Below are 27,506 nucleotides of genomic sequence, written 5' to 3'. Positions count from 1 at the left end.
AGAAAATACAGAGGTGGTAGATATAAATAAACAATAATTATATTTTATATGCTGTGTTATTAAGTGAGCAAATTAAAAAGGCAACTTGACAAAAGAGGGTTGAGAGGAGGAGAAGGAAAACCACGAGTTCAGTGCAGAAGGAGAAGCAAAGGGTTTGCAGAAGCACAGAAAACATGTTTCTTCAGAGTCCTAATAAGCAGTATTAGTGACTTTTAAAATAATAGTGTTTGCTGGGGCATGTACAGAGGAGCACTAAGAAAGCTCAGCTGTCTGGTGACCATCAAAAGATACTTCTCTGCAGCCACTGCCTCCCACACAAACAGCCCAGCTCCATTTAAGTGTCCCTACTGGAGGCAATCAATCACTTACGGAACAGAGCAGCTATAAATAAGGTCTGCCGTTCATATACAGCCAGTTGTTTTTGCAACTAAGCTGTATTTGTGTCCAAAAGAAATATTTGGATGACTGAATGTCTCCCTCCTAGGAGTGGAGGAAAAAGAAAACCAGTGCACATTGTCAGCATAGGTCAAGAAACAAGTGAAACTCAGAACCGCATGCCTGGATGCATTTTGTCTTCAGGCTCAGAGCGGTGCCACCCTGTGCAACCTTTTGAAAGACGTTGGCGCCTTAGGCTTAAGTACCTAATGTCAGAGTGAATGAAGAGATCCAGACAGCCAGCTTACTGCTCAGGATGGAAAACAACACACCGAGTGGAAGGAGGAGGAGCACTCTAAGAACGTTACGAAAATTGCAGAGGTAGTTCAGAGAAAAGTGTTAATGGAAAAGATATCCTTGAGCAGAAAGTTAGCTTCTTGAAATCCCCCTGGCTCTGTGTTTCTCAGTGTGATGACAGCAAAATAGTTTAAAATACTGGGTTTTGTGGTTTGGTTTGGTTTGGGGTTTTGGATTTTTTTAGTTTGTTGTTTTGTTTTGTTTTGTTTTGTTTTGTTTTGTTTGAGTTCCTGCCCCACAAAGAGCACTTGTTTTAGAAATTCCAGTCAAGTATGTACCTGCACATTGTGGGTTACGAGCTCTCCAGAACTGTCCCAAGGACTCTGTCTGAAGTATGATGAGCTCAGCTGCCGATGCAGCACCGTTGAGAGACACAGATCCATTCCCTGGGTGGGCACAGGGCAGCAAAGCAGGAGACCTGCAGCTGGTGTGTGCAACAGAGGCACAGAGCTCAGTGGGGCTCATGTCACCAGCTCACATTTAGGAATTCAGTAATAAGTATGGGAGAGTCTCATTTTCTTAATTGACTGGATCTAGGGATGATCAGTATGTCATTACTGGTTTTCCCCCATGAAACAAGAACATGCCATGGATCTTTCCCTAGTCTGGACTTTTTAATCTCCTTTCTCTCTCTCTTTTTGGACATTCTTTCTACCAGAGCCATTCTGCAGGGCTTAGGGGAAGATGGGTGCATCTATGATGTTTGGATTTGTTATGCCTGTGATCTGTCATTGTAAAGCCAATGTTAGGAACTGTAACAACTTTTTCCTCGAGTTTGGCCTTGATCTCAGTACCAAGGAAATGTACATCAAGCAAGATTTTGCATTTTAAGGAGAAAAGCACAAACAGAAAAAAAAATTGACAAGTTTTTGATAAAATATGCATGTTCAGGCTGTGTTTTCCATTTGACAGGCTGATGAAGTCCAGCAGGAAAAACATTTAAATATTAACTAACTTACAGCTTTTTGAATAGGACCAAAAGATCCCAGATATAAGCCCTTCTGTTTATAAGTAGTGTAGCAACAGGCTAGAGGTGAAATTTCCTTACTTGTTTGTCTTTTAAGAATTCAGTCTTCACCAATGCATTATTCTAAATCCTTCACTGAATAATCTGCATAATGATTTCAGTTTCTGTGAGTCTCATCACCAGCATATTTGTTCATTAGGATGTACATGAAGGACAAACAAGGCTGAACTAAATTCATTAAAAAATTTGAACAAATGCTGGTGGGTTTTTCTCATCTTTCTTACGAGCTGATACAAATCTAAATACAGTGAAAAACCTCTATCATTTACCTAGTTCTGTAAATCTGTGAGCCCCCTATACCTCAGAAGTAAAGACAGGACAAACCCTCTTGTGATCATGACCTTTTTTCTGTAGGTGTGAAACCTCTCACGTTACTACAAACAGCCTCCACCCGTGAACATTGTTAATCTCTCTGGCATGTTCAGGTCTTGCATGTGTTGGCTTTTTGCCATCTTATCTGAGCACAGTGTTCTCAAAGCTTGCAGTATGACACACGATACAGCAAAGAAAGATAAGGAAAGGAACAGAGCAGACAGTAATCGATAGGAATGAAAAGGACAAAAGAGCCTCTCAGTATTTTCCACCCATTCTGCTACTTTTACTTCTTTTCCCTTCTCTTTATCTTTCCTTTTATTTATTTTATTTTTTTTTTACATTCTCCCCTCTCAAGATTTTAAGCATTTGAAGTCAGTCCCTGTGTCTTTACTACGAGCATAAGTTATGAGGAATGAGCAAAAGGAGCTACAAGCAACACGCTTACAGCAGGAGCTGCTGACACAGCACGTGAGGAGCCTGAATGGAGCAGCACAGCTCAGAACCATAAATCAGCATGCCAAAACTGTCAGACAGCAGTGTCACCCATGAGGTGGCTGGTTAGGAAGAAGAAGGTGTTTTTACCCACTCTAAGCCTACCCTAGGAACAATCCATTTGCAGTCTCTAAGCTCCAGTTCTTGAAGCTTTTTGTTCAGTGTTTTGGGGTTTTTTTGGGGGGTGAGGGGGGGTGTTTTTGTTTGGGGGGTTTTTATTTGTTTGTTTTGTTTTGGGTTTTGGTGGGTTTTGGTGGTGGGTTTTTTTTCTTTTACTTGGGATTAAAATTTACTTGCTTAGTTACCTCCCATTTCATTCACTGAACATCTGATTAGCTGAATACCAGGTAGTGGATTATCACACAAGATTCTGCGGTGAGGTGCAACTCCTATTTAAAACTTTCATGAGTAGATTTATAAGAGAGGGAACTTTATTTCTGTTGGCTTTTTATTAGCTTTGGATAGTCAGAAGAGACTTTCAAGATGACAACACTTGAGTTAAGCTCCAGATCCACTGCTGTTTTAATGTTCAAATTCTGCACTTCACATGTTTTCTTTCTCAGTCTTATGTAAGAAGATTACATAAGAGAAGGCTGTAATCTCCAAAATCATTTACCATACTAAATAGCAACTACCATCAATGGATCTTTATCAGCTGCCTGAAGCACAAGGGAGACACGAGGCTGTACATTTGGAAACTGGTCACTCACAGTACTCATCAATGTTTGCTGCCTGTCGTGGGCAGATGTCATCAACAGTCATTACGCAGCTCTGAAAATAGAATCAAACTTGACCTGGACAGGTCCTCAAACAATTGACAAACTGCCTCTGACTGATGGAAATGTATGGAGTCCATCCTCTCCACCAGCCTCCTGCTGCTCAGGGATCCTGCAGACCCGGTGCTAGGGCAGCGTGGGGAGGGGGCACTCAGGATGTGCAAGTCAAGATGAATTCTTCGGAGCCCTAAGACTTATGGTTTCTCCAGATGTCCCTGATCTGTCCTCATGGGGAGGAGCATCACCACCACGTGCCTGCTGATCCCTGCAGCAGTGCTGTGCCAGCTCTGGAAATGGCAAGTGTTATTTGCCCCTCGTTCTTCCTTTCTGTCTTTTCCCACTGGTAGCAAAGACAGTGAGCAGGAGAAAGCACTTTGGGCCAGAGAAGGGCAAAGTGGTTCTGGGAACACCTCTGCCATGTGTGTGCTTCTTTGGCTGTCCCAGGCACTGTGCTGTGTCCTGGGAAGGGAGGGAACAGCATCAGGATGCAGAGGGGTTCCTGGGCTTCCGTTTTGCCCACTTTCCCCAGTTGTGTGCCCTCTGCATCAAGAGATGGCATCGTGGCACACACTCCTCCACTTGCTGTGTTGTGTGGAAGGGGACAGCCTCCCACGGTGTCATATTCATACATTTTCCTAAATCTGGTTTCCTCTGCTTAGCTCCCACCAGAGGATAAAGAGTACAGGGGGAGGCTTCCTTCCCCCTTCCTTCCCTGCCCTCACACCAGGCTTGGAGGAACACTGCCTTCCCCTTTCCTTTGAGAAGTGCTGGTGAGCACAGGCTGTTACAGTCGCTGCACCCAGTCCTTGGCACCAGACGTGGTCAGCTGCTCCCATGCTCCCGTTTGCTTGCTGGTGTGTGGCAGAGGGCGTGAGAGAAAGGCAGCCAATGCTGCACTCCTGAAGTGAGGCATAGCAAGTGCTGGGTGCCTGCAGCCCCAGCCAGCCTGCCAGTGCCTGTCTGCTCGTTAGTTAGCAGGTAGAACATTACAAGTGGCTTGCACTGAGTCGCTCCCCTGTGCAAGCCCCTCTGATCTCCAGCAGGCCTGGAAGACATGATTTGAGGCAGCGAGGAATGTGTTGCTTAGCCTTGTTGGAAGTGCACAGCTAGAGTTTGTGTGGTAATGTTATCTTTGAAATAAAAGAGTGCTTTGTAAAGGCTACCAATACTGCTAAATCGAATGACAGGAAAAAAATTAATTTTTAAGATGTCTCTGCCAAGAATGAGAATCTGTTTGTCAGAAATAGCCACCAGCACTCCCTCAATGTAAGTGGAGGGAGATCTCTTTGCTATTGGCTTCTCCTCCTTTAGTCTCTAGAAGGGTGTATGCAAATGGACTCTTCTCTATGTCTGCTGTCCCAAAACAAAGAGGACACCACAGCAATAATCTTTTGGTGGCAGAAATGACTGAATCCAAGTTTGTTACAAGCTATAAAGCAGAACATAGTGTTACACTTCATCTGTGCAGGGAGTGATCTCTTTATTTAGCAGCAGCTGGAGAAACAGAAATTTTTCTGGCTACGGGTTTTGTTTTTATGCCTTTCCAAGCGTTCTCCCTTTTGGTTAAAGTTGTGACATGAGATCAGGGAAGCTTAAGAGCTTAAGTGACTTCTTAGTGTACCATCATTTCAAGATGAATAAGCATTCACGAAGACAGCCCGTGGGAAGTGAATTGATGTACTATTTGAATGCCCTGACTTTATAATTCATACAAAACTCTCTCTGCAGGAGTGTGCCCAGTGCCGAAAACTTTGCCTTAGGGTTCAGATGGATCAAGCAGTAATAAGATTCCATGGCCAGTTGAGGGGGAGGAAGAGGGGGAAACAATTTAAAAGAAGTGAAAGAAGATACCCACGGTCATTGTTGTAGCAAAGCTTTTGCTCCCACAGCCTGTGGAAGCACCACACAATAGGCTGGAGAACTGACCCTGCTCTCAGTTCCCTGCCTGTGGGATTGCAACCTCGGTTTGGGAACAGCTGGCTCAAGCAGAGGCAGCTGGCTGCTCTGCTCAGCTGTGTTTTGAGATGAGCAATTTTCTGTTGAGGTCAGGGAGAGTTTGACAGTAAAAGACCACCATCTCTAGAGAGGGTGGAGAAACCCAAAATGAGAAAATAGGGATAAGACTATGTGTTCTCTCTAAAGCTGGCTGCGTGATCTATTCCAAGCTGGATATATTTGTTGATAAAGTGTTTTTCCCAGCAAGATACAGGAAGGAGGTTTTACTCCAAGATGAATTCACAGTTTGCATAATATTTCCATTTAGACAGTGTTGTCAAGCAGTCATTTTAACGAGTGCTGAAACTCTCAAACCCACTGTAGTCTGATCCCCTTTCTTGCTCCTATTCCCTTATTGACACTCCTCTCAACCTCCTGGTATTTGCCTTCTGCAACCGGACAGCCACACATGGGGAGTGAGCACCTTTGTCCAAACTTCTCACTGAGAGCAACTGTCCTCAGAAGTGCTACATGCCATGGTTCCAACTGTGGAAGCACTGCTCCAAAATAAAACCAAGGCCCAGAGAGCTCGGTTTGCCCCATGTGTAGCCATCATGATCCTTGCATTTAGTTTTTATCATTTTTTGCAAGTGTCAAATAAGAAGGCAGTTTTGAATGACCTGGTAGAGGAGTGGGGGGACCAACATCTTGTTTCACAGCTGGGCTTCCCAATTTTTGTCTTATTTGTCAGTAAGCACCCCTTGTACCTCCTAAGCATGGGAAGAAGCTCTGAAGAAATCTCAGGAGTACTGTCCTGTGTTTTGTCCCTGAATTATTTGCTGTCACATTTTTGCTGGACGTCATTGCTTCCCTGTTGGCAGCAAGAAGGTTGGTTTGCAGTTCAGGTAGAGGCCAGTCATGTGCATTTTGGGTGTTTGTGTAATTAACTCCTGAGGGCATAAGATTAGTGGTCAGGCTATAGATAGCCTATGGATCTGATAGCTGCTAATCTCATTAACCTTGCACTTAGCTTGATTTATGCTTCATTTGCTTTACCTAGTTTATAGTGATATACTACTCAACTTGAAGGCAAAAAAAAAAAACCAACAAACAAACATAAAAAAGTGTTAATGGAGCATTTTTGCTCAAGTCTCAAACTCTCTGAAGAGAGTGGAGGAGATGGACATAATTTAGTGTCAGTGGCACTCATTTCTATTGCCCTAGTAGGCAAATGTGAATAGTCCTTGATTGGTAATAAAGAATTTCAGTTTTCCATCTCTCCTTGGGCCCACTCTGTGCCATATCCCCCTTTTCTGAATAACTTTGCTTGAATAAATTTTATTAATGCAAACACATATGTAGTAATAAGTTTCTAGAGATTTTACTATAAATGAACAGTTGGCTGTGCTCCAGAAATACACACAGGGTTCAGTACTGCCTTAATACCAGGTCTAATTCATTCCTGGAAGGAGCAATTTAGTAGTACACAGAAATTAAGGGGGGGGAGGGGGTTGTGCTCTGGTTTTGTATGACATCAGCTATATCACTGTAGATGTGGTATAATTAGGCTGGTGCAACCTCTAAATTAATTTGATGGAGCTACAGCTATAAAATACATTTAAAAGAGTAATGAATGTTCAAAAAATGTAAGGAAATAAACTGTAGTAGTGCAGCTATTGCCCCCACAAAATAGAAAGGCTAATCTAGATAACTGGCATATAAAATACACTTAATATTACTTCTGTTGCTGTGCTCAATCTGATATTGTAAAACTTTTCTGTCACTGATTTGCACAAATCCACACTTCCACAGCATGACAGGCAATATGAGACTGATAAAATCCATGCAGACAACTTTCTTGTCTAGTGGCAGCTACTGTAAATAGCTTGCTAAGGATAAGAGACCAGAAGATGTGTGTGGTGGGTTGACCCAGGCTGGGTACCAGGTGCCAACCAAAGCCACTCTGTCACTGCTCCCCTCAGCTGGGCAGGGCAGAGAAAATGTAATGAAAGGCTTCTGAGTCACGACCAGGACAGGGAGAGATCACTCAGCAATTACTCTCATGGGCAAAATGGCTCAGGGAAATTAGCTTAATATATTACCAATCAAATCGGAGTAAGAGAATGAGAAGTGAAAACTAAACCTTAAAACACCTTCCCCCCACCCCATTCTTCTTTCCCAGCTTAACTTCACTCTGGATTTTCTCTGCCTCCTCCCCAGCCAGTGGCACAGGGGGACAGGGAATAGGGGTTGTGGTCAGTTCACCACGTTTTCTGTGCTGCTCCTTCCTTCTCAAGGGGAGGACTCCTCACACTCTTCCCCTGCTCCATCATGGAATCCATCCCACAGAAGACAGTCCCCCATGAACTTATCCAGTGCTGAGTCCTTCCCACAGGCTGCAGGGAAATCTCTGCTCCAGCGCCTGAAGCTCCTCCTCCACTGACCTTGGTGTCTGCAGGGTTGTTTCTCTCCCATATTCTCACTCCTCTGCACAGTTTTTTTTCTCTCTTCCTAAATCTGTTATCTCACAGGGGTTACCACCATAGTGGATTGTTTCCAAACTGGCCAGGAGTGAATCCATCTCGGAGCCGGCTGGCACTGGCTCCATCGGACATGGGGGAAGCCTCCAGCAGCTTCTCACAGAAGCCACCCCTGTACCAAAACCTTGCCATGCAAAGTCAGTAGAATTTCATTTCACTGAATAAAACCTGGTACTTCAACACAGAAAGCAATTTTTTGCCTTTTGTTGCTACTCTTTACCTTACCTCCTCATCCCAGAAATGACCCAGTGGATGTCAAGTGATTGAACCCAAAAAAGATTCTCTCAGTGGCTGAATTGAATTTATGCATAAAGGTATTAATCAGAAGCTGGCACTGAGTCAGATGGGAGTAGGTGATGTTAGGCTGTAAATGGATAAAAATAAGAATAGAGATAATCAAGAAGAAAAGTACTGGTATTAAAAGGGAAAATTAAATAACTCTGGTAAATTTGGTTTAAAAAGCTCATATAAGATACTCGGTTAGCAGTGAGCATGGGAGAAGTAGAGAGAGTTAGGGAAAAAGAATTTACAGATGATGGGCATTTGATGTGAGTTCAGCAGGTCCTGGAGAAGCAGCGGTCGGACAAGTCTGAGCACAGACCTGCCTTCCATCACCCAGGAGCCACTGTCATCAGGCAACAGCTGTGCCTGGATAAATGACCACTTGTTGTGCTTTGCAGCCAGCACTGTCCCTGTCAGCATGTGTACATGCAGCCCCCTGAACTCTGGACAAGGAGCTGAGGAGCTGCTGTTAGCCCTGAGGAGTTTTGCCATATTTTCTCGCTGTTCTCATTTCTCATTCCAGAACATATTGCAGGCTATCAAAGATGGCTGTTGCAAACACACATAAGAATAATTTAAGGGGCATTCACAAAGACTAATTTTAGCCTCAGGATGCTTTTCTCCCCCAGCTTCCTGTAGAATCAAGAGAAAGCATTTCCTCTAGGGCAACTCCAAGCATCTAGAATAAGCTCCTTTTGAGACACAGATGAGGATTTTTTTCACTCTCCACTGACTGTTAAAAGATCCTAAGGCAAGTAAACTCCTTAGGCTAAAGATGGCCTTTGGACTTAACCCTCCGTGCAGCCTGGTTTAAGAAGCAGGAGCAGCGTATCAGTCACCAACAGACTCTGGAGTCAGTTCTAGGATTTTCAAGGCTCACAGAATGCCACAATTCCTCCACTGACTTCAAGCACTCCAGGGCACTGCATATCTACAGCAACTGGAAATTTGTAAGGATTGCTGTCAATAAATTACATACTGCAGGGCTGAAATATATTCAGAACACAAGTAACAGTGGCAGGACATAATTCAGAGCAGAACATGCCTTAATTAAAATGCTTGTGGATGTTGTTAAAGAAACAGAGCTATAAACTAATGATCACTTTATTGTCTGTTTGTATACTCTGCTCTCTTTATCTAATCTCCCTGTATATTGGTGCTAAGCCGACATGGATTCCTCCCAGAGCAAAACCATGGAAAAGACAGCTTCTAATTGCTGTTTCCAATGTATTTCATTGTGAAATTCTAATTATGGGTTACATATTGCATTGGGTCTGCGTGGCAAGGTTCTGGGGGGGCAGGGGGACAGGGATGGCAATAGAAGTGGCTTCTCTGAGAAGCTGCCAGGAGCTTCCCCCATGTCCAACAGAGCCAATGCCAGGCAGCTCCGGACTGACCCACTGCTGGCCAGGGCAGAGCCAATCAGAGATGGGGGAAACGCCCCTGTGATAACATATTTGAGAAGGAGAAAAAGTTACTGCGCAGAAGGAATTGCATCCAGGGAAGAGAGGAGTGAGAATATGTGAGAGCAATAACTCTGCAGACACCAAGGTCAGTGGAGAAGCAGGGGCAGGAGGTGCTCCAGGCACCAGAGCAGATTCCCATGCAGCCCATGGTGAGGAAGGTTGTGCCCATGAAGGTCCACACGGGAGCAGAGACCCACCTGTGGCCCATGGAGAAGCCCCACGCCAGAGCAGCTGGATGCCCGAAGGAAGGCTGTGAACCTGTGGGAAGCCCACACTGGAGCAGGTTCCTGGGAGGGACTCACAGACCCATGGAGAGAGGAGCCCACGCTGGTGCAGGTTTGTCGGCAGGACTATGGGGGATCCATGCTGGAGCAGGCTGTTCCTGAGGGAATGCACCCCATGGAAAGGGACCCACACTGGAGCAGTTCATGAAGAACTGCAGCCTGTGGGAAGGACTCGGGCTGGAGGAGTCTGAGGAGGACTGTCTCCTGCGGGAGGAGTCTGAGGAGGACTGTCTCCTGCGGGAGGGCCCCCACGCTGCAGCAGGGAAGGACTCCTCTCCCTGAGCAGCAGCAGGAACAACCTGTGATGGACTGACCATAACCCTCATTCCTGTCTGCCTGTGCCACTGGCTGGGGAGGAGGTAGAGCCCAGGAAGGAGGGAAGGATGGGGAGAACATGTTTGTAAGATTTGTTTTAGTTCTCATTCTCCTACTCTGATTTTGATGGGTAATGAATTCAGTTAATTTCCCTAAGTCAGGTCTGTTTTGCCCATGACAATCATTCCTGAGCGATCTCTCCCTGCCCTTATATTGACCCATGAGCCTTTTGTTACATTTTTTGTCCCCTGCCCAGCTGAGGAGGGCAGTGACAAAGTGGCTTTGGTGGGCACCTGACATCCAGCCTGGGTCAACCCACCACATCTATTTAAATAATCACAGATGTGAAATGCTGTCTAAGAGCCTGTGGTGACTATGAGTCAAGTGAGTGAAATTTAAGCCTAGTCTCACTATGCATCCAGGCTCTGAGTCAAGGAGAGGGAATGCCTTGGTGTTCCCTCTCATTCATTTAACATCATTTTCCTTGTGTTTCCATAGCAGTTAATTAGCTGTGTTTATGGTAGCAGTGGGGCATGAGACAATGGTGTCTTTCCTGTCTTGCCTCATCACCCCAGATGCTGATGGTACAAAAGCAGCAACATCAAACTAGATCCCTTCTTTTGTGCTTATATAAAACACTTATAATTATTATAAGTCTATAGTTATAAGAAAACAAGATCAGTAGATGCCATTGAGGAATTAGTCAGACTTTCTTCATTAACTTTATTAATGAACTGTAACTGCTTCTTGGCTGTCTTCTTTGAAGAGTTTTGATGTCATCCAGTAAAAGCGTGCAGTATTATGAGGAAAATCTCATTCATAGGATCAGTTGAGAGAGTTTCACAAAAGGCTTTGTGGAAAGAGGAAGGGCAGTAGGGAGGGCATGAGAAGATACTGTGATGGAAAGGCAGCAGAAATGTGTCTTGTTCCAATGAAAATGGGAAACCTTGAAGAGAGAATGGGCCACTGTGGGCTACTTAAGCAAGTAAAAGTAAAATATGAACTGCACTGGAAACAGAAAACTGGAGAACCACCAAAACAGGCTTTTATATTCCAAGTTTAGTACACATGAGAAAAACAGGGACAGCATGAGGATACACTGAAACAGCTGCCAAGAGGTTAAAGAGAATAAGAAAAGACTGTGTTATAAGTCCTAAAGGCACAATAACACAAAATTACTTGACCAAGAAAATATTAATTATATTTAATTTGTAATAAGGAGATAAATTTTGAGACCAGTTCTTATTCCCACTAAAACTAATTGGACTTTTGCCATGAAGTTTATTGGGAAGGCGATTAAACTTTAAACAATGGCTTGGTTAAGAAATCATTGATGTAATTATGAACTGCTGGGGAAAAGTAACTAAGAAATACATAATGAAATATCATCACTTGAGCAAATGCATCTGAGGTGTCCCTTTGGATATTTAAAGAACTGATGGAACAGCTAGTTGCTAAAGAACCCTACAGAGAATTCTGAGGTATCAGGAGACTAATAAAGTGTCAGCATGCTACAAGTCTTTAAAAATTGAATTAAGAGTAACTATGGAAACTATTGTCTTATGGGCATGGCTCCAAATGGAAATAAATACTATAAACAGTAAAGCAGAAGGGGGAAATGTATTCATATGGAGGTGAATTGTATAATGAGATCCAGATATGGCACAGGTGTTCTGCAGTAAACCAAGCCAGACCAATTAGAATGTTTATCCCTCCACATCTTTTATGATGAAACCAGAAGATTAGTGAAGTACAGAACAGCATCAAGACTTACAAAGGCATTTGATGCTGTGCCACATAATATCTTAAGGAAATTGCTGAAACAAATCAGCTGGGACTAAAATTCACTTAAAGTTATCACAGGCTGGCCACTGAACTGTAGACAGAAAGTAAATCTGAACAGCAGTCAGCATTGTCAAGGATAAGCAGACAGTAGTATCCTTTAAAGGTCAAGATATGGCACAATCTGGGGGATAAAGCACTAATTAAATGTGAAAATGGTTACAAAAGTAGGAAGAATGATTAACAGCATGGAGGAGAGAGGAAATACAGAAGGTTCTAGTTGTTCTCTGTGGTTACTCTGGATCTAATAAAGTGACTCTAAACTTAAAAGCAAACTAAGAAGTGTTAATGCTAAGCATTAGCAGTACTTTGTGCCCACTAGGCAACAAATAAATTTTATGAAGCTACAAATACTTTTTTAAATTTTTTTTTTGGTCTATGAAAGAATTTGCCTCTCTTAGATGCTTATTCAGACTCTGTAAAGCTGATCAGAAAACTGAAATTCAGAAAGCAGCACCACCAATAGCATTAATAAAATGAGATTTGCACACCCAGCTGACAGAGTGGGAGGGCTCTGTGCTCTGAAGTGTTTGTTGGGAATGAGGATGGTTGGTGGTGGTGGGTGGTAAGGAGTGAAGGTTTAGATGCCAGGGCATTTCTGTGATTATCCTGGGTCAGACCAAGGACCTACCCAGGCTAGTAGAGTCTCTTTAGAAGTGGCTGAAAATCGATGTTTACAGAAGATGAAGATCATGGCAAGCACACAGAACAGTCTTCAGTAACTCCTCCCTGCACTCTAATAATTTTCAGATTAGAGACCCTGAGTCACTCGTGGATTTAGTAACTCTGAAGGATTTCTTTTCCATGAACTTTTCCAGCCTCTCCTTGAATTAATGAAAACTCCTAGCATGGACAGTGTCCTTTGGTCTTACAACTCTAACATCAATTGCATGAAGTTCTGTCTCCTTTGTTTGCTTTGGAGCTGGGGGCTACTCCTGTCTGGGGTGACTTGGCAAAGAGTCAGACTTTGGCTACCCCATTTGTGCTACTTGTTTGTGCTACTTATGCTTTAGTAAATCTCTATCTCATATACCCTGAGTTGCCGTTTACACAGACTGTCTTTTTGCCTGAGTAGTAGACTGGCTTTTCCCTCCACTGAAGCCATTTTCCCATCATACTATATAAGAAGCTACAGATTCATGAGTAGGTTCCCTTGTACCAGAAGTCACAGGATTACCTCAGAATTGTCTTTGATGTTTTAAACTATGCTTTATGGCCTTGCAAGAAAAGCCTGAATACATGAGCTGAATGCAGTTGCTGAAATGAAGCCTTCCTAGCAGGGGAGGAGAGACATTTTAAGATGTTTAAACTACTGCAAGCATCTCACTAGAGAGGTCCTAGAAACAGCAAGGGCTTCCCAGCACCTCCAACGACACCAAAGCAGCAAAGAGCAGACAGAAACCTTTCCAAGAAAGCTGCAGCCTCACTGCTGGACTTGGTGTCAGGGAGAGTTGGAGAAATGGGGAGAGACACTCACTGCAGAGCTGAGAATAAACACTGCTGCTCTGCCCTGGATTTTCCTAGAGAAAGAAAGGGGGACCTGTTTCATCCTCCTCCTTGTTTGAGCATTTGAGGAGACTCTTGCTTTGCTATCTGAGAAAAAACAAAGAGGCTTCCAGTGAGATCCTATGCCTAGTGCTCTCAAGTTGTCTCTCAGTGCAGCAGAGGAAGCTGTGTCACACTGCACAATAACTGTACAGTCATGGCTTTCACTTAGGATCATAAGTCTTTTTTTTTTTCCAGTCCTATGGTATTTCAAGAATATTTTGCACACAGTCCTTCTCAAGTATGTGCCTTTGCACGCCCGAAACACTTGACATGTCCATTAAAGACAAAGAATGACTGCAAAATTGCAAAGAATTTATTTCCATGAAACTTTGGGGATTAGTTGCTAAGCTTAGTCAATGTGCCTTTTAGGGCTGACCTAAAATGCTCAGTACTGTTTTTGATCCTTCTGTTTATCTGTCCTTTAATATTTTGCCTTCCTCCTCAAAAGTGACATATTAATAGAAGGGGGTGGGGGGAAAGGATGTTTTTATTTCCTTCCTTGTTTTTCTTTCCTGAAAACCATGTCTGTAGCCTTTTTGCCTTCTGCTTGCACAGTCCACTGAGCAATAACACAAGTCTTTTTTTATATTCCCAAGTGGGAAGGAAGAGCTGGAACTCTGAGTCTGGATGAAGTCTGAGAAAGGAGGTTTCTTTTATAACTCGCAGACAAAAACCTGCTACAGTGAAATACAAAAGCGTTTTCAGATAGTAAGAATGGTGTTGCCCAGCTCTGTGCTGTACTCTGAGGACAGTCTTCTCAGAATGGAGTAAAACACAGGTGGGACAGAAATTTGTAATGGGGGGGGGGGACGGGGGGAATTCTTTGTCGGGAGGAAAGGAGCACACAGCACCTTTTCCTCTTGCTTTTATGGCTGGAATGAGGTTGTGTCTTTTAGGAAAGAAGCCACACACCTGTCCTGCTGGTTGGCACCGTCTCTGCCTCTCTGCTGTAGAATGGTAGCCCTGCAGGAAATCCTGGTGATCTACCAGGGGGACTGGGAATGCCAGGCTAAGGCCAGAGAGCTGAGGTTGCTGAATTTAGGCAGGCAAGAGCTGTGTGTCACAGCTCACGTTTCCTGGTGTGTGTATCGTGCAGAAAGTGCTGCTTCTCCCTCCTCACGTGAGGTTTCTGTAATAACAGACTCACTGCTGCTGAACTGCAGGAGTTGGTAATATTCTATTTATCTGAAAGTTGAAAGGGTGAAAGGTTGCTGTTGTGGCAAATTCTTTGCAAGCTTTTGCAGTTCTAGACACATGACCCTCTGCTGTCTCTAACGTTGCACTGCCATTGGCAGACTTTCCATTACATAATGTTGACCCATATTTGTGATATGTGACATTTTTTGCTAAACACTGTCAGGGATAATCTGTCACAGAATAAACTTTCTGATTACATGCTGAGACCCTGTCATCCTTTAGCACAAACATAACTTGTGCTTCAGACAATGCTATTCCTTGTTAAGACAAGCAGAGTACTGTTCTTTCAGGTAAGAAAAACACCATGAGAGTATTGTGTGCTTTGAGTCTGAAATGCCTAGGACTAAATTCATTGCCAACTGATTACACAGAATCACATTTGGGAGTAATTTGAGCTTTAAAAAATGTTGATCCCTAGCCCAGGTGATGGGAGCAGTGATAGACTGAGGGAAGCACGAAGTCTGAAGTGTGACTCTGCAAAATCGTGTCTCGGGCAGGTCCAGTTTTAAAAAAGCAGAGCTGTGGAAAAGGTTTCTCTGCTCTACTCTTACATTGAAGTCTGCCAGTATTTGGAGATTCAACCAGTCTTTTCTTCAAAAAAACAAGTGTAATGGTGTGGGGAGAGAAATAGATATAGCTCAGCCAGGGGTTATTGCTACAAGACAGCTGAGAAATGAGAGGCCTTTGAGGAATGGGAACACCCCCAAAGCTGTCTGCTTTCAAAGAGCTATGCAAAATCCATCCGTTCTTAAAAACCTGATTGCAGTTGCACAGAATAAGAAGTAGAGAAAAGAAAGGTGTATAAAATACAGGCAGACAGAATAAAATGGGAATTCTCTCAGCATTCAAGAACAGGGCCTGTTTCAAATGGACTTTATATAATGTTATAGCAAAGAAGTAACAAGATTGTGTGAGCTGCTGAAGCGTCTGCCACATCGTGGAAAGGAATGAATGTGGAACATAAAGCCAAGAGACTAAATACACCATCTTCAGAGAAAGAAATTTTCCATCCTTACGTAGGAGATGACTGTGTGCTAAGAACAGTTGCAATATCAAGGAGAAAGGTTTTGCTTCTGTGCAGGGAATTAATGCTTGTCAGAGACAAAATTAAAACCTGATGAATGCAGTCTCACCCACTTTCATTTCTTTCCTCTCTGATTCCACATTTGTCCTCATTCTGTCTGTGCATTCATTCATATATTTCTCTCCCTTCCCACCTCCCCATTGACTCATACTCTCTCTCCCTGCTATTGCTTCCTTTTCATTTTCTCTTCCTTTAGGTTCCATTCCCACTCATTCCATTTCTCTTCTGCCTGACCCCTCTGCACACATTTTCCGTCATGGTGAAAAAAAGCAGAGAGACAAAGAGAAGAAAAAAACAAAAGATGAGCAAGGAACCAGGGAGAGGGGTGTGTGTGTGAAGAGTAGAGAGTGCTGGAAGGGTGCTCAGCATTGCACTTTCTCCCCATGATGCACTACAAATTTCTGAAGGTGTCAGAGGAGTCTGGGCTCCTGAAACCTGCTCCTTGCTCCCAAGCCGCAGCACTTGGCAGTGGCTCAGTGAAAGGTAGCACCAGAGCTTATTTCCCCGAGATTAGTGTCCCTAGAAATCGTCGTAAGGAATGGAATAATCCTAAAGTCCAGTGGAAAGCCATCTCTGAGTGACAGACATCTGGCTGTGTGTGGAGCTTACTACTGTGTCAGATCAGTGAGGACTGGGAGGGGACTGGGTGGTCTTGGGACTGCAGAAAGAGGAATGGGAGCTCGAGGGACTCTCTGGACTTGCTGTCATGCAATGCTGACCAAGTAACATCACAGCCTCGAGCATGCTGGGGGCCTGTCTGCAGTGACCTGCTGTTTCCCAAAGCAGCTGCTGCTGGTGTCTCAAGATCAATGGCCAAATGGTGTCAATTGTGGTTTGGTGGAACAACGAATTGGTGCCAAGAATGCTTGCGGTAATGTGTGGTCAGCCTGTGACCTGGAGAAAGCTCTGCACTCCTGCAGCCCCCGAGGCCAAGAGGCTGCTCCTTTTTCTAGCCTGCGGTGGGAGGGAGCTGGGCTGTCACACCTGCTGATGGTGCAGTGCTGCACAAGTTTCATTTATTCTCCTATTACACTTCATCTAAATTTTCTCCCTTTCTGGCCCCGTTCTTGTTTCTGAAACTATGAACTGATAAATAGTTTTTTAAAAAGCTTGGTATGGATAGCACTGGTACAGTGCGGGTTGTTTTTCCTTCCCGCAAAAAGGACAGGTGGGAAGCGTGCAGGGCAGGTAGCCAGAAATGGCTCATTTCTGTACCCTCTCCTGCCATCCCTAACCTCCTGCCAGCTTTTCTTGGTTTAGCAGCCTAAAACCGGATAGTATTTCTTTCTGCGAATTCTTGCATAATCGAAGATCAGAGCGGACGCCCGCAGCCCTCAGGTGTGACTGCGCACAGCGGTCGCGGTGGGCTGTGTGTTTGGGGCAGGGGAAGCCGGGAGCGGTGGGTTTGGGGAGGTTTTGCCTCGGGAAGACTCTTCCTCGGGTCGTGGAATAACCTGGAAACAAACGGCGCCACGGAGCTGGGCAGCTGTACCCGCGGCCGGCCGGGGGCAGCCCAGGCCGGCCCTTGGCGGGGTCGGTGCCCAGCGGCGCCTGACCCGGAGGGGCTGGACATCCCGGGATCTTCCCGCGGAGGCGCGGCCGCCGTTACATAAGGAGCGGGGAGGGGGAAGGGAGCGCTCCGAGGCGGCGGCCGCGGCCCCTTTAAACGCGGGTGCCGGGGCGCGCCGGGCGCCCGCCTCGCTGCTGCCCCCTCTCCGGCTCGCTGCGGCGACAAATCCGCTCCCCGCCCGCCTCCTCCTCCGCCGAGCGCTCCCAGCCGAGCCGGGCGGCGCCGGGAAGCGCCGGGAAGCGCTGCCGTGCCGCTCAGCACAGCCCCAGCCCCAGCGCCCGGCCGAGCCACAGCAGGCGAGGGGCGCGATGGAGGCTCCGCGCCTGGCGCACACCATGAGCAGCCCCACGAGCCCCTGCGAGGAGGTGATCAAGAACCTGAGCCTGGAGGCGATTCAGCTCTGCGATAGGGACGGTAAGCCCGGGCTCGGCACGGCTAATCCCTGCAGACGTAAAATGCTGCTGCCCTCATGGATGCTAATGCAAATTAATCCGCGCGGCGTATGGTCCTTTGTTATCCCCCATGAATTTGTAGGTGCAGCTGCTCCCCACCCCTCCAGCCGCCGCTGCCACCCTCCTACCGCTGAGAACAAAAGAAGAAAGAGAAGGTTGCACCTTGCTGGAGGGAAGGGAGGGAAACCTGCCGCTCCCTGAGCCGTGCCTGGCGTTGCAGTGCGATTACCCCGGGCGAGCCTGCTGCACAACCCTGCCCCTGCCAGGAATGGACGCTGGGGCTTGTTCTGGGAGAGGCAGCGAGGAGAGCCAGAGCCCGCTCTGCGGAGGGTCCGGAGCTGGGCACGGGCTGGTGGCCCTGGTGGGGTTTTGCTGCCCGCGGTCTCCAAACTCCTTTGTATTGTAGGGCGATTCCTGTGTTCAGGATACACGGGCGGATGTGCCGGCTGGCTTGGGCAAGTGGCCAGACTTGTTGCCGGTCGCTTGTGCGAGCGATGAGGCGGCGAGTGGAGCGAGCTGGGGCTCGCAAGATGGGGCTCGGGGTGGGGAGGCAAGGATAGGGAGATGGTTCAGCACCGCGGACAGCACCTCCCGGCGGGCCCGGCAGCGCCGAGCCCTGGGCCCTGCCGCCTTCTTTCCTTCCTTCCTTCCTTCCTTCCTTCCCTGCCCGCCATCCCTGCCCGCCTTCCCTGCCGCGCCGCGCCTGGCGCCCGCACAGCCGCGGGAGACCGCAGTGCCCTGGGGACAGCGGCAGTCTGTCCGTCCGTCCGCCCGCCCGCGCCTCGGAAGGCACAGCTAGACCGTCAAGTTTGGGTTTAGGGTTGCAGGTGCGGATATTAAAGACTGTGTGCCGAAGCAAGCAGATAAATGTCAGGTAGTGATGAGGGACCGCCAAAACAAGTGGTACGTGCTCGAAGCAGCACTGACGGCTGACTGGGGCACAACAGTCACGTCGTTTGTACACAACTGCGACTAACACTAAACAGAGTCAACAACTCACTGTCAAAACAATGAAAAAATATTTTCTTGTAGAGTGGCATATAATTTGTGCTCATATGCCAGATGATTCCTGTCTTGTCATTCCACATCGAAGTATTGAAAATAACTTGTCATTTTTTTTTGGATGCAAAATGTGCTTTGGGTGTGGAATTTGTTACCTGGTAAATGCACCAAGGAATGGAGATACTGTGTCAGTGATTAGTACAGTTGAATTCATGAAAATATTTCTTGGTCTTGAGTTTATTTTTGGAGCATAACTGTTGAAGGTGATGGTTATAGAAGGGGTCAGACCAGTTTTCTCTGTCATTTTTTGCAAATTATTATTCATTACTTCCCTTTTTTAGGCAGACTTAATGTTTAAAAAGCTGAGTATATGGAAGCTCTTTCTGTTTCTTGAAATACTAAAGCAAATAACAAGGCATTGAAAAGTCTCAGTTATTATTTTTATAGCTACATTAGAAAATCTTTGATTTTTTTTTTTTTTAATGTCTGAATTAAGATATAGTATGCACTTTCATCCATTCATGCTTAGCTCACTGCCACAGGAAACTGGGCTGTGTTTATAGTAGTGGATGTTAGACTGTTCTTTTGTTAAAACACTTTTTCACTTATGTTTCTTTTTATTGATACTAGAGATAAATAAAAATAAATTATGCAATCCTTCATATTTGCGTAGCCTAAGTAATTGCAGTGAAATACTCCGTGTTAATCATGGCAAACTCTATTTGGTTCCACATACTCTAGTTAAGGACTATTTGACTTCTGTGGAATAATGTCACACAGGCAAGAAAATGGTTTCTTTTTGATTAGGCTTCAGTGGAAAACCACAGCTTTTCTGTAGATGTGGCTTTGCCAACTCACCCTCCCGAAGCAATCCACCATCACACAGGGCCATTGCTTCCCCAGTACATGGCTGGATTTCCAAAGGCGGCACCTGCCTTGGGGATGTAGGAGTCAGCTCAGTGCCTGCACTGGCTCAGGGCTGCACCTGAGCATCCTTCAGGATTTCCTACAGGTGGCACTTCTGTATCAAAAAGCTCTTTTAGTGGGAACACAGAAAACAAGGAAGCAAAGGTTAAGGCATTAATCCTCCTGGATAAGCGCCTGTGCAATACATTTATGTCCCTGGCTGTGCACACAGGTACGTTTATATTATAAACACTCGCAGCTTGTTTTAGGGTATCTTTGTTGGGAAAGATGAAGTTCTTGAGGTGATTGGCGTCACTGAGGTTAATCGAAGTTTTGTGATAAATATCACTGTATTACCCACAGTGAATTAAAAATAGGCTAGATTTTCATATTCTGGAAATGTCCTTGGTCTTTAAGCTGCAGTAACTGTAGAGGCAGCCAGTGAAATTGTAACGTTACACATCCAACTATGAAAAACTCTGCAGCACACTTAGTTTGGAATTGCAAGCAACGCTGCAGTATAAACATAAACAATAATGGAAAACTCATGTAGGTAGGAAAATATTATTCTTGCTTTCTGAGATGGGAGAATTAGTATTAAGACATTTTGCGTTCAGAAAACTGGGTTATTCTTCCTATGTAGGTATATGCAGGAGCCACAAATCTGTGAACTGGAGTGAGCAATTAACAATATCACAACAGCTCATCTATTTTTAGAAGGTTTTTTTCAGTGTTGTTCTTGTAAGCATTGTCATCTCTCTTAACGAATCAAGGCCATTTAAAGCCTTACAAATGTTAAATGAAAGATTACAGATGTATTAATTTTGGAGATTTTTTTTTTTTTTTTTTTAGATAAAAGCTCCTGATAGGATTTGGTTGAAAGTGAGCGCAATATTATAAAACCAATTATGAGCTCTTATTTTCGGCATCCTCTGTTATTTACAAATGTGTCTTGCGTTATTTGTTCTTATTCTCTTAGGTGGGTCTGATAGCACGGCTCAGTACTAGTCTGTTGTACAATCCAACATGTAGTTCCTTAGAACTCTCCTTAACTCACCCCTTGTGTAGGAGAAAACGTAACATTTGTTATTTTCGTTTGCCACCTCTGAACATTGTAGCCATATTTCTGCAAACGTAGGGCAGAATGAAGGTTTAATCTGTGCTGAAAATTCCGGTGACCTTTTTATAAAATTTGTATTAGCCTCATCTAGGGATTAAACCTTTAGTAGATGGATGGATGCCCTTTGTGTCACGAGCAGGCCAATTCTCTGAGAAAACAGCTAACATCAGAAAATCATAAGCCTGGGGAGAAAAAACCTGTGCTTTTCACAGGCTTGGTAGAACGGCCTTAGACGTGAGCAGCTGAATTTCCTGAAGCTCCACACTGTGGTTGTGCAGCACTCCCCCTACAGATGACGCACTTCGGCTGCTGGGGTCCTGCCAGGGTGAGAGCAGTGACGCTGTCACCCACTTCCCACAGCTGGAACAGACAGATGGAGAGCAGAGGACACCTATCAAAATGCAGAAAGAAGAGCAGAGAAACAAACCTTCCAAGAGGATGTTGGAACTTGGGAGGCACAGGCTGGGGACTGGGGCAAGAAAACTGGCCCTGAAGGTGCTGATAGACCTGAGGCAGTGGCTGCTCAAGGGTGGAAGAACAGCAACAAGCTGGGGATTAGATTAAATGGAAAGGCAGAAGTGGGCAAAATAACCCTAAACAAAAACAGGAAAAGAAGCTGAAGGAGCAAGGGAGACAATCCAAGTTCAGGCAGCGTGCCCAGGGAAGTAAAACTGGGGAGGAAAAGGAGGAAGTGTTGACCCAGAGTAGGTTAGTTTGAAGAATGAGGATGGGGAACCTGTGAAGAGCAAACCTGGAGAGCTGTGTGCAAAGAAGAGACCAAAAGTGTAAGAATGTGGAGGGGGGGAACTGGACAGCTTGGTCTGCAGAGCTGAGGAGTAAAGGAGTGGAACTAGGACTTGCTGAGCAAAGAGACTGGGACTGAAAGGACAGCCTTAGGAATGAGGAACAGGACTTCTGAAGTGTGACTGGGGAGTAGAAGAAGGGCTGGGACAGGAACAGGGCAGACGAGGCCATGTTTTGGTGTGACCACCAGGGAAAGGTTAGTGTGTGCCATCTTTCAAAGCTGCACACAACCCCAGGACACCAAATTGTCCTTGTTCATTTGCCAGCAAAGAATGGTACCACGATATCAGGGCTCCAAGGGTACTGGGAGTCAACAGCTGCTGCTGACTTCAGTGGGAGCAGGACCTTGGAAATAAAAGGCACAGTACTGAGTGCTTTGAGAAGAGAAATATTCACCACCTTAAATAGGCACTTCAAGTTAGAAACTATATTTTAACTTCTCTGTGCATCAGTTTTCCATATGTAAAATGGAAGCAGTATTATTGCCTCCCCTCACAGAGATGTTTTCAAAATAAACTAATGAATGTTTGTTAAGCAGCCAGACACTGTAGTAGCCTGGAAAAACCCATGAGGTGCATGGAAAAAACTCATGATGAAATTCATAATTTTGTCTTCAGAGCAGAGGATGAATAATGTGTAGCAAATAAGTCCTGGGACTACATACTGAACAACAGCAAATAGCTGTTACAAGGAAAATAGTTCATTATGTAGGCAGTATTCATTATGCATGCTGAATGAGTCGGGATTTATGTGGAAAAATTAGTATGTAATCATGCAGTTAAAGACTATATCGTAATCTGAACAAAGTGTCCAATTTAAGGTTATTCAAGTCTGCTTCATTCTGGTATTTTCCAGCTACTGATGGCTTGAACTATTCAATCTCTCTAAAGTGCTTTTAAAGGTTTTCTCGGTCTTCATATATTTGAAGACCGTGTTTGGGCATCAGGATCAGAGCTGGAATTGGTGTCTTGGCCAATTTCAATCAATATCATCACCTTCCAAACACTTGGCACCATCAGAAGTGTTTAGTCTAACAAGCTTGTATAAAAGCATTACATCATACAAGCTAAGATGTCATTCCTGGTTTATGTAAACAACTTGCGTCTTTGGCCTTCCACGTAACTTAAGCATGTCTCGTGTTCTCTAATTTATCTCAGAAGTTTATTATTATGCTGGATTTATTTCAGCATTCAGAATGATTTTTCTAGACTTCATTAATTGGGGCTTTCATGGCCATATTGTGTACACATTTGCCTTTGAAACAGAAGGGATGAAGTGGCATCATCCAGGCTCTGGATGCATTTTTCAAATCCCCTTCTTGGCATTATGGAGCAGTATCGCTGCTGTTTCTGAAAGGTTATCATGTACCTCTGAGAGATGGGGAAAAATCAAATGTCTAGGTAGAATTCCACATGAAGGACAACTGAGAGACCCAAATTTCACAGTAATTCTTAGTGTTCTGAATGGTTCTTTTTGCATAGTTGTTTGGTTTTTTTTAAAACTATGAGACTTCTGAGCATAGGAATAAACAATTCATATTTTTTGTATCCAGCATAATGGAGAGGTGCTGTATCTGTGTTATTTTGGTAGGACACAAAATTCAGAGTTATGTTTATTGTTGTTTTTGTTCTTCTCTCCAGCTGCAAGTTTGGAGATTTAAATTCACTCTCTTCAAAATGCCAACTGTATCAATTTTGTAGGGTTTGAGTGGTGGAATGCTCAACTAAGAAATGCATTTATTCCATAAAATCATCTCTAACTTGGCAGACCTTGAAAAGAGTGATGATTGTGGGTTTTTTGTTTGGTTGGTTTTTTTTTGTGACAAGCAATAATGCAGCTTCAGGTAGGAGCTAAAATCTAGTGCATCACTTCAAAAGATCTCCTGTTGCAAATGAAAAATACATATTATAGTTTCAGATTTACATTCTTGCCAGAGACTTAGATTTCACGTATGATATTCCTTACTGTTGGAACACAGAAAAATACTGAATGGAGCCAAGCAACAAGTCTTCCATAAATAACCTTTAGAATGATGGAAGAGAAGAAAACTAATAATTTGCCTTTCACTTCAGCTCACCACTGCAAGTATTTTATCCTCTCTTGTTTTATATCATAAGTAATGATGTCACTAACTAGAGAGGCTTTTCTGGAAACTGGCTATTCAACATCCCAGTGTCAAGAAATTTCTGTTAATTCATTAATTTTTTGAGTTATTTTGTATCCTTCCTTCTCATCTTCTTTTAGAGCTTTATAACACTCAAATCTGCATAATTGATTAGGAGCTCTTTTGTCTGGCAGTGACCAAGCTATATATTATTAGCTATTTAAATCTTGCCTGGTATTCTATTTGTGCCCTTTTTCATTCCATTATCTTTCACTGAAACTCTACTAGATCCTTTATAAAGCAACTAAAATATTTGATGTGTAATTATGCCAGATTCACCTGCTGTTGTCTCCCAGTGCTATTCACTGATATTGATAGGTTGAAACTCAAATATATGATATAGGCTTTGTAGTTAATTTCTACTCATTGTTATAATTAAAGCATTTTAATAACACTGTCTCCCACGTATGTCTTTCTCCTTTATGTTTTTTTTTTTTTTTAGATTATAGTTCCCAGATCCATTCTTTTCTTTATTCTGTAACAGAATCCATTTTAGCACTTCCTGCCCACTCTTCTCTTGCAGCTCCTTCTATTTTAATGTTCTCTGCAATAGATAAGTGTGATCTCTCTTTACAGATCATTCATAAAGACACTTAGACAGCCTTGAACTAGCCACAGGCTCTATGATAAGCCAGTGGGCACCTGAACTCCTTACCTGTATGTCATTGTTTAGCCCTGCAAATCAGCAGTTCTCAGTAAGTACAATGGCAGGAGGAATCATTTAGAGAAGAGAAATTCTGCCTCCAGCATTTGAGACAGCAATGCCAAACCAACCCCTCACTTAAAGTTTCATGTATCTTATGAAAATCCCAAAGACAAAAGCTTTTTTTTATTTTATTTTATTTTTATATTACTTTTATTGAGGAAGAGTTAAGCCATTACTATCCTCTTCAACTCTTTCATCTTCTATCTTAAACTACATTTTTCTGTTTTGTAAGCAAATTCCTTCTCAGCTTACTAATCTGGTGGTTCTGCCACCTCTGCTAAGCAGCGTTCTGAGCTCACCTCTCCAAATTTCCCCTGCAGTCATGCCTGTGGAATCTAGATCAGAGTATGTCCAGAAAGCCACTTCAGCAGCTTTCCAGAGGTTCCTGGTCCCAGAGCCATAGCTTCTCGAACAAACAGAATATTCCTTTTGTCATGTAAAGTGTGTCGAGGAGTGACTCTGTCACATTCTTATTTAGAGTTCTCTTGTATTTCATCATTCATTTTGGATTGGGTTCCAGCCAGGCACTGTTGTGTTCAGCTGTGTCTAAAGGCTTGCTGAAGCCTGACTTCCTGACCTTGGCTTTTCGTTCTGGGACTTCTCTGCCTCACTAGTTTTCCATTTCCACACATCCCCCCCAAATCTAGAAAGGTCTTCTACTTTACCCATTCCTTGTAATTTTGTCCATCTTCTATTGCTATTGCTGCTGCTGCTTTTGAGAACACACGCAGGATCACTCTCGAGGAGAGAAGACAACGCAGAAAGAATCGCATCTTGTCGATATCACCTGGGGAGTCTTTCTGCTGTACGTTCTGCAACCGGACTTGTCTATCTCGCATTGGCCTTTTTAGCCATCAGCGTGCTTGTAGCAAGCGTGGGTAGAGCCCCTCTCAAATCTTCGTTCGCGAAGCCCAGCCATGATTGGTCATGGCCTCTAAATGGCAGGTTCGGATGCCCCGGATTTTCTGATTAGGGCAGGTTTCGGTTCCCTCTGTGCTGCTGAAGTAAATGCCAGTATTTTAACCACAACTGAGGAGGTAAAAGTCTTTTAAAGATCAAAAAAGATTCTGGGGTTTGTAAGTCTGGGTTTGTTTTTCTTAGTCCACTGGGTACAGTAGGTGCACCTTTCCGGGCTGGCAGCATGCGTGGCCTTTCGTGCTTTTTGTGACCTGGAGGGCTATATTTAATTCTGGCTGAGCACAGCCCGCAGTCATACACTGTGTCTTCTGCTCCCTTTTGCCAGAAGTTTTAAGCGTTTTTCTTGCAGACTGCTTTCTTCAAAAATTCGCAAACACATCTGAAAAATCAGTACTGACATTGCCAGTACACGATACCTGTATAAAATATGTCACTACTATAGGAAGGTATGAACAAATGCAATGTTTATGGGTGCTGGAACTGAAGAAACCTCTGCTCCAGGATCATTTCAGGGTGGTTTCCTCACGGGAGGTTTTGTTATACCATGGAGCATCCTTTATTTGACCTTGAAAACATTTCCCTCAGCACAGAAGGTTTGGTTAGAATTCATTGTGGTTACAGAGCTTACAGAATATTCTGAGTTGGTAGTGTTTGTAACTGGATCAGTTTTCACAGTGGTGTTTGTAGTTGAATCATTATTCAATTTTACGTGATTGTTTTCAGAGCGTTCTTGTTTTATTTACGCCTGAATGAACAGGGTGTTTTGCATGGATGTTTTCAAAAGCAATGATTAGCTGTACTGTTTTTATAACCTGCAACAGTTTCTCTGAGCCTTGACAGTTCTCGCTGCTGCCAGAAAGGGGAAGCCTTAAAACCAGTTCAGTGGTGTTCTTTCATTCCTGCAGAGTGACAGAAAGTCAGAAAGGATTACCAGAATTGCTCTCTTTCTTAGTTCCAATTGTGGATTGGTGTCTGGAGTTTATTTCCTCGGTACTGGAGAAAGTCAGACACAGCTGGCAGCTCCAGGAGAAGCTGAGTTTGAAGAATTCCCATACTAAGCTTTGTATATCCATGCACTGTTATTAGAATTCTTCAGTTTGCAATCATCAGAAGCATCCCATGAATTTCTTCCCTGAGCTGTTCCACTGGCTTCAGTAAGACTTTGTGTAAAAAACCAATTTGCATTCATAATGGGACTTGATTGAGATCTTACAACCACTGTATTTTCCTAACTTTTGGAGCGTGTGTTCTATCTCATTTCATATAGATAGGCATCTAATATGGAATTTTTTTTCTCTAAGCTGCAGTTTGTCTGGATTTAATCCATCTTTAGTTATGGGCTAGAAATAACATTCTCAAAAGATTATTTTGGGTGATTTTTTTACTGTTCATTTCTATGTGTACTCATAGTTGAAGGCATTTGGACTTCAAAATGAGCTGGATAAAAAGATGTTAAAAGGCCCTTTCAATCTCGGCCAGCTGTAAGTACTAGTGTACAAGTATCCATGGAGTGATTCATGCTGTGCCATTGCTCCTTTTAATCCAACTTATGTAAAGGGAAATTACACATGAGTTTGTATAAAGAAAGGGATAAAATTAAGAACAAGATGTGCAGCAGATTGTATTTTAATGCTACTAAGGTCCATTTGATGACACGAAGTATTATGCACTTACACTTTTATGATGGAATTTATGCTGGTAATTTAATATGAATGTTCAGAAGTAAACATGTGGCTTCTGATGAATTTCTAGCCTTCAGACTTTCAGTGTAGTTTCAAGATATATCGCTGATCAGAGGAACTGAAAATCCCCCGTCTGCTCACTGAATCCATTAGATCACAGGGAAGTTTTGCCCCCTTTGTGTAGAACATACTGGAATTCTAGCCGGTGTGACCCGTGCTCTGATGCCACAGCTACCACCTTACCCTTCATGAAAGGACAGACTTGAACAGTAAAACTTCACATGCCATTTATTGGTTGTCTCACCTCTGCCTGTGCGTAGAGGTTACTTCTCTTCCCCTCTAGATGG

At 44.0% G+C, this 27,506-nt stretch overlaps 1 protein-coding gene across 3 annotated transcripts in view; it reads left to right on the top strand.

Moving 5' to 3' along the window:
- PHYHIPL (phytanoyl-CoA 2-hydroxylase interacting protein like) overlaps positions 1-27,506 on the top strand; it is a 61,194-nt gene that overhangs the window by 8,616 nt on the left and 25,072 nt on the right. Inside the window, exon 1 of one of the 3 annotated variants that reach the window (XM_027898265.1) lies at positions 9,579-9,901. The exons of 1 other annotated variant lie outside the window; for it this stretch is intronic. In XM_027898265.1, coding sequence (XP_027754066.1) covers positions 9,703-9,901 — 199 coding nt within the window. In that variant the 5' untranslated portion in view covers positions 9,579-9,702. Of the gene's footprint in view, positions 1-9,578; positions 9,902-17,558; positions 17,820-27,506 lie in introns of those variants that run through there. One more of the 3 variants, XM_027898262.1, reaches the window with a different exon arrangement.

This window comes from Empidonax traillii, unplaced genomic scaffold, assembly GCF_003031625.1.
Source record: "Empidonax traillii isolate 1590-97213 ecotype Southwest subspecies unplaced genomic scaffold, ASM303162v1 scaffold588:size748185, whole genome shotgun sequence".
Lineage (NCBI taxonomy): Eukaryota > Metazoa > Chordata > Aves > Passeriformes > Tyrannidae > Empidonax > Empidonax traillii.
The sequence above is the reverse complement of the archived record's forward strand: the minus strand, read 5'-3'. Positions and strand labels throughout refer to the sequence as shown.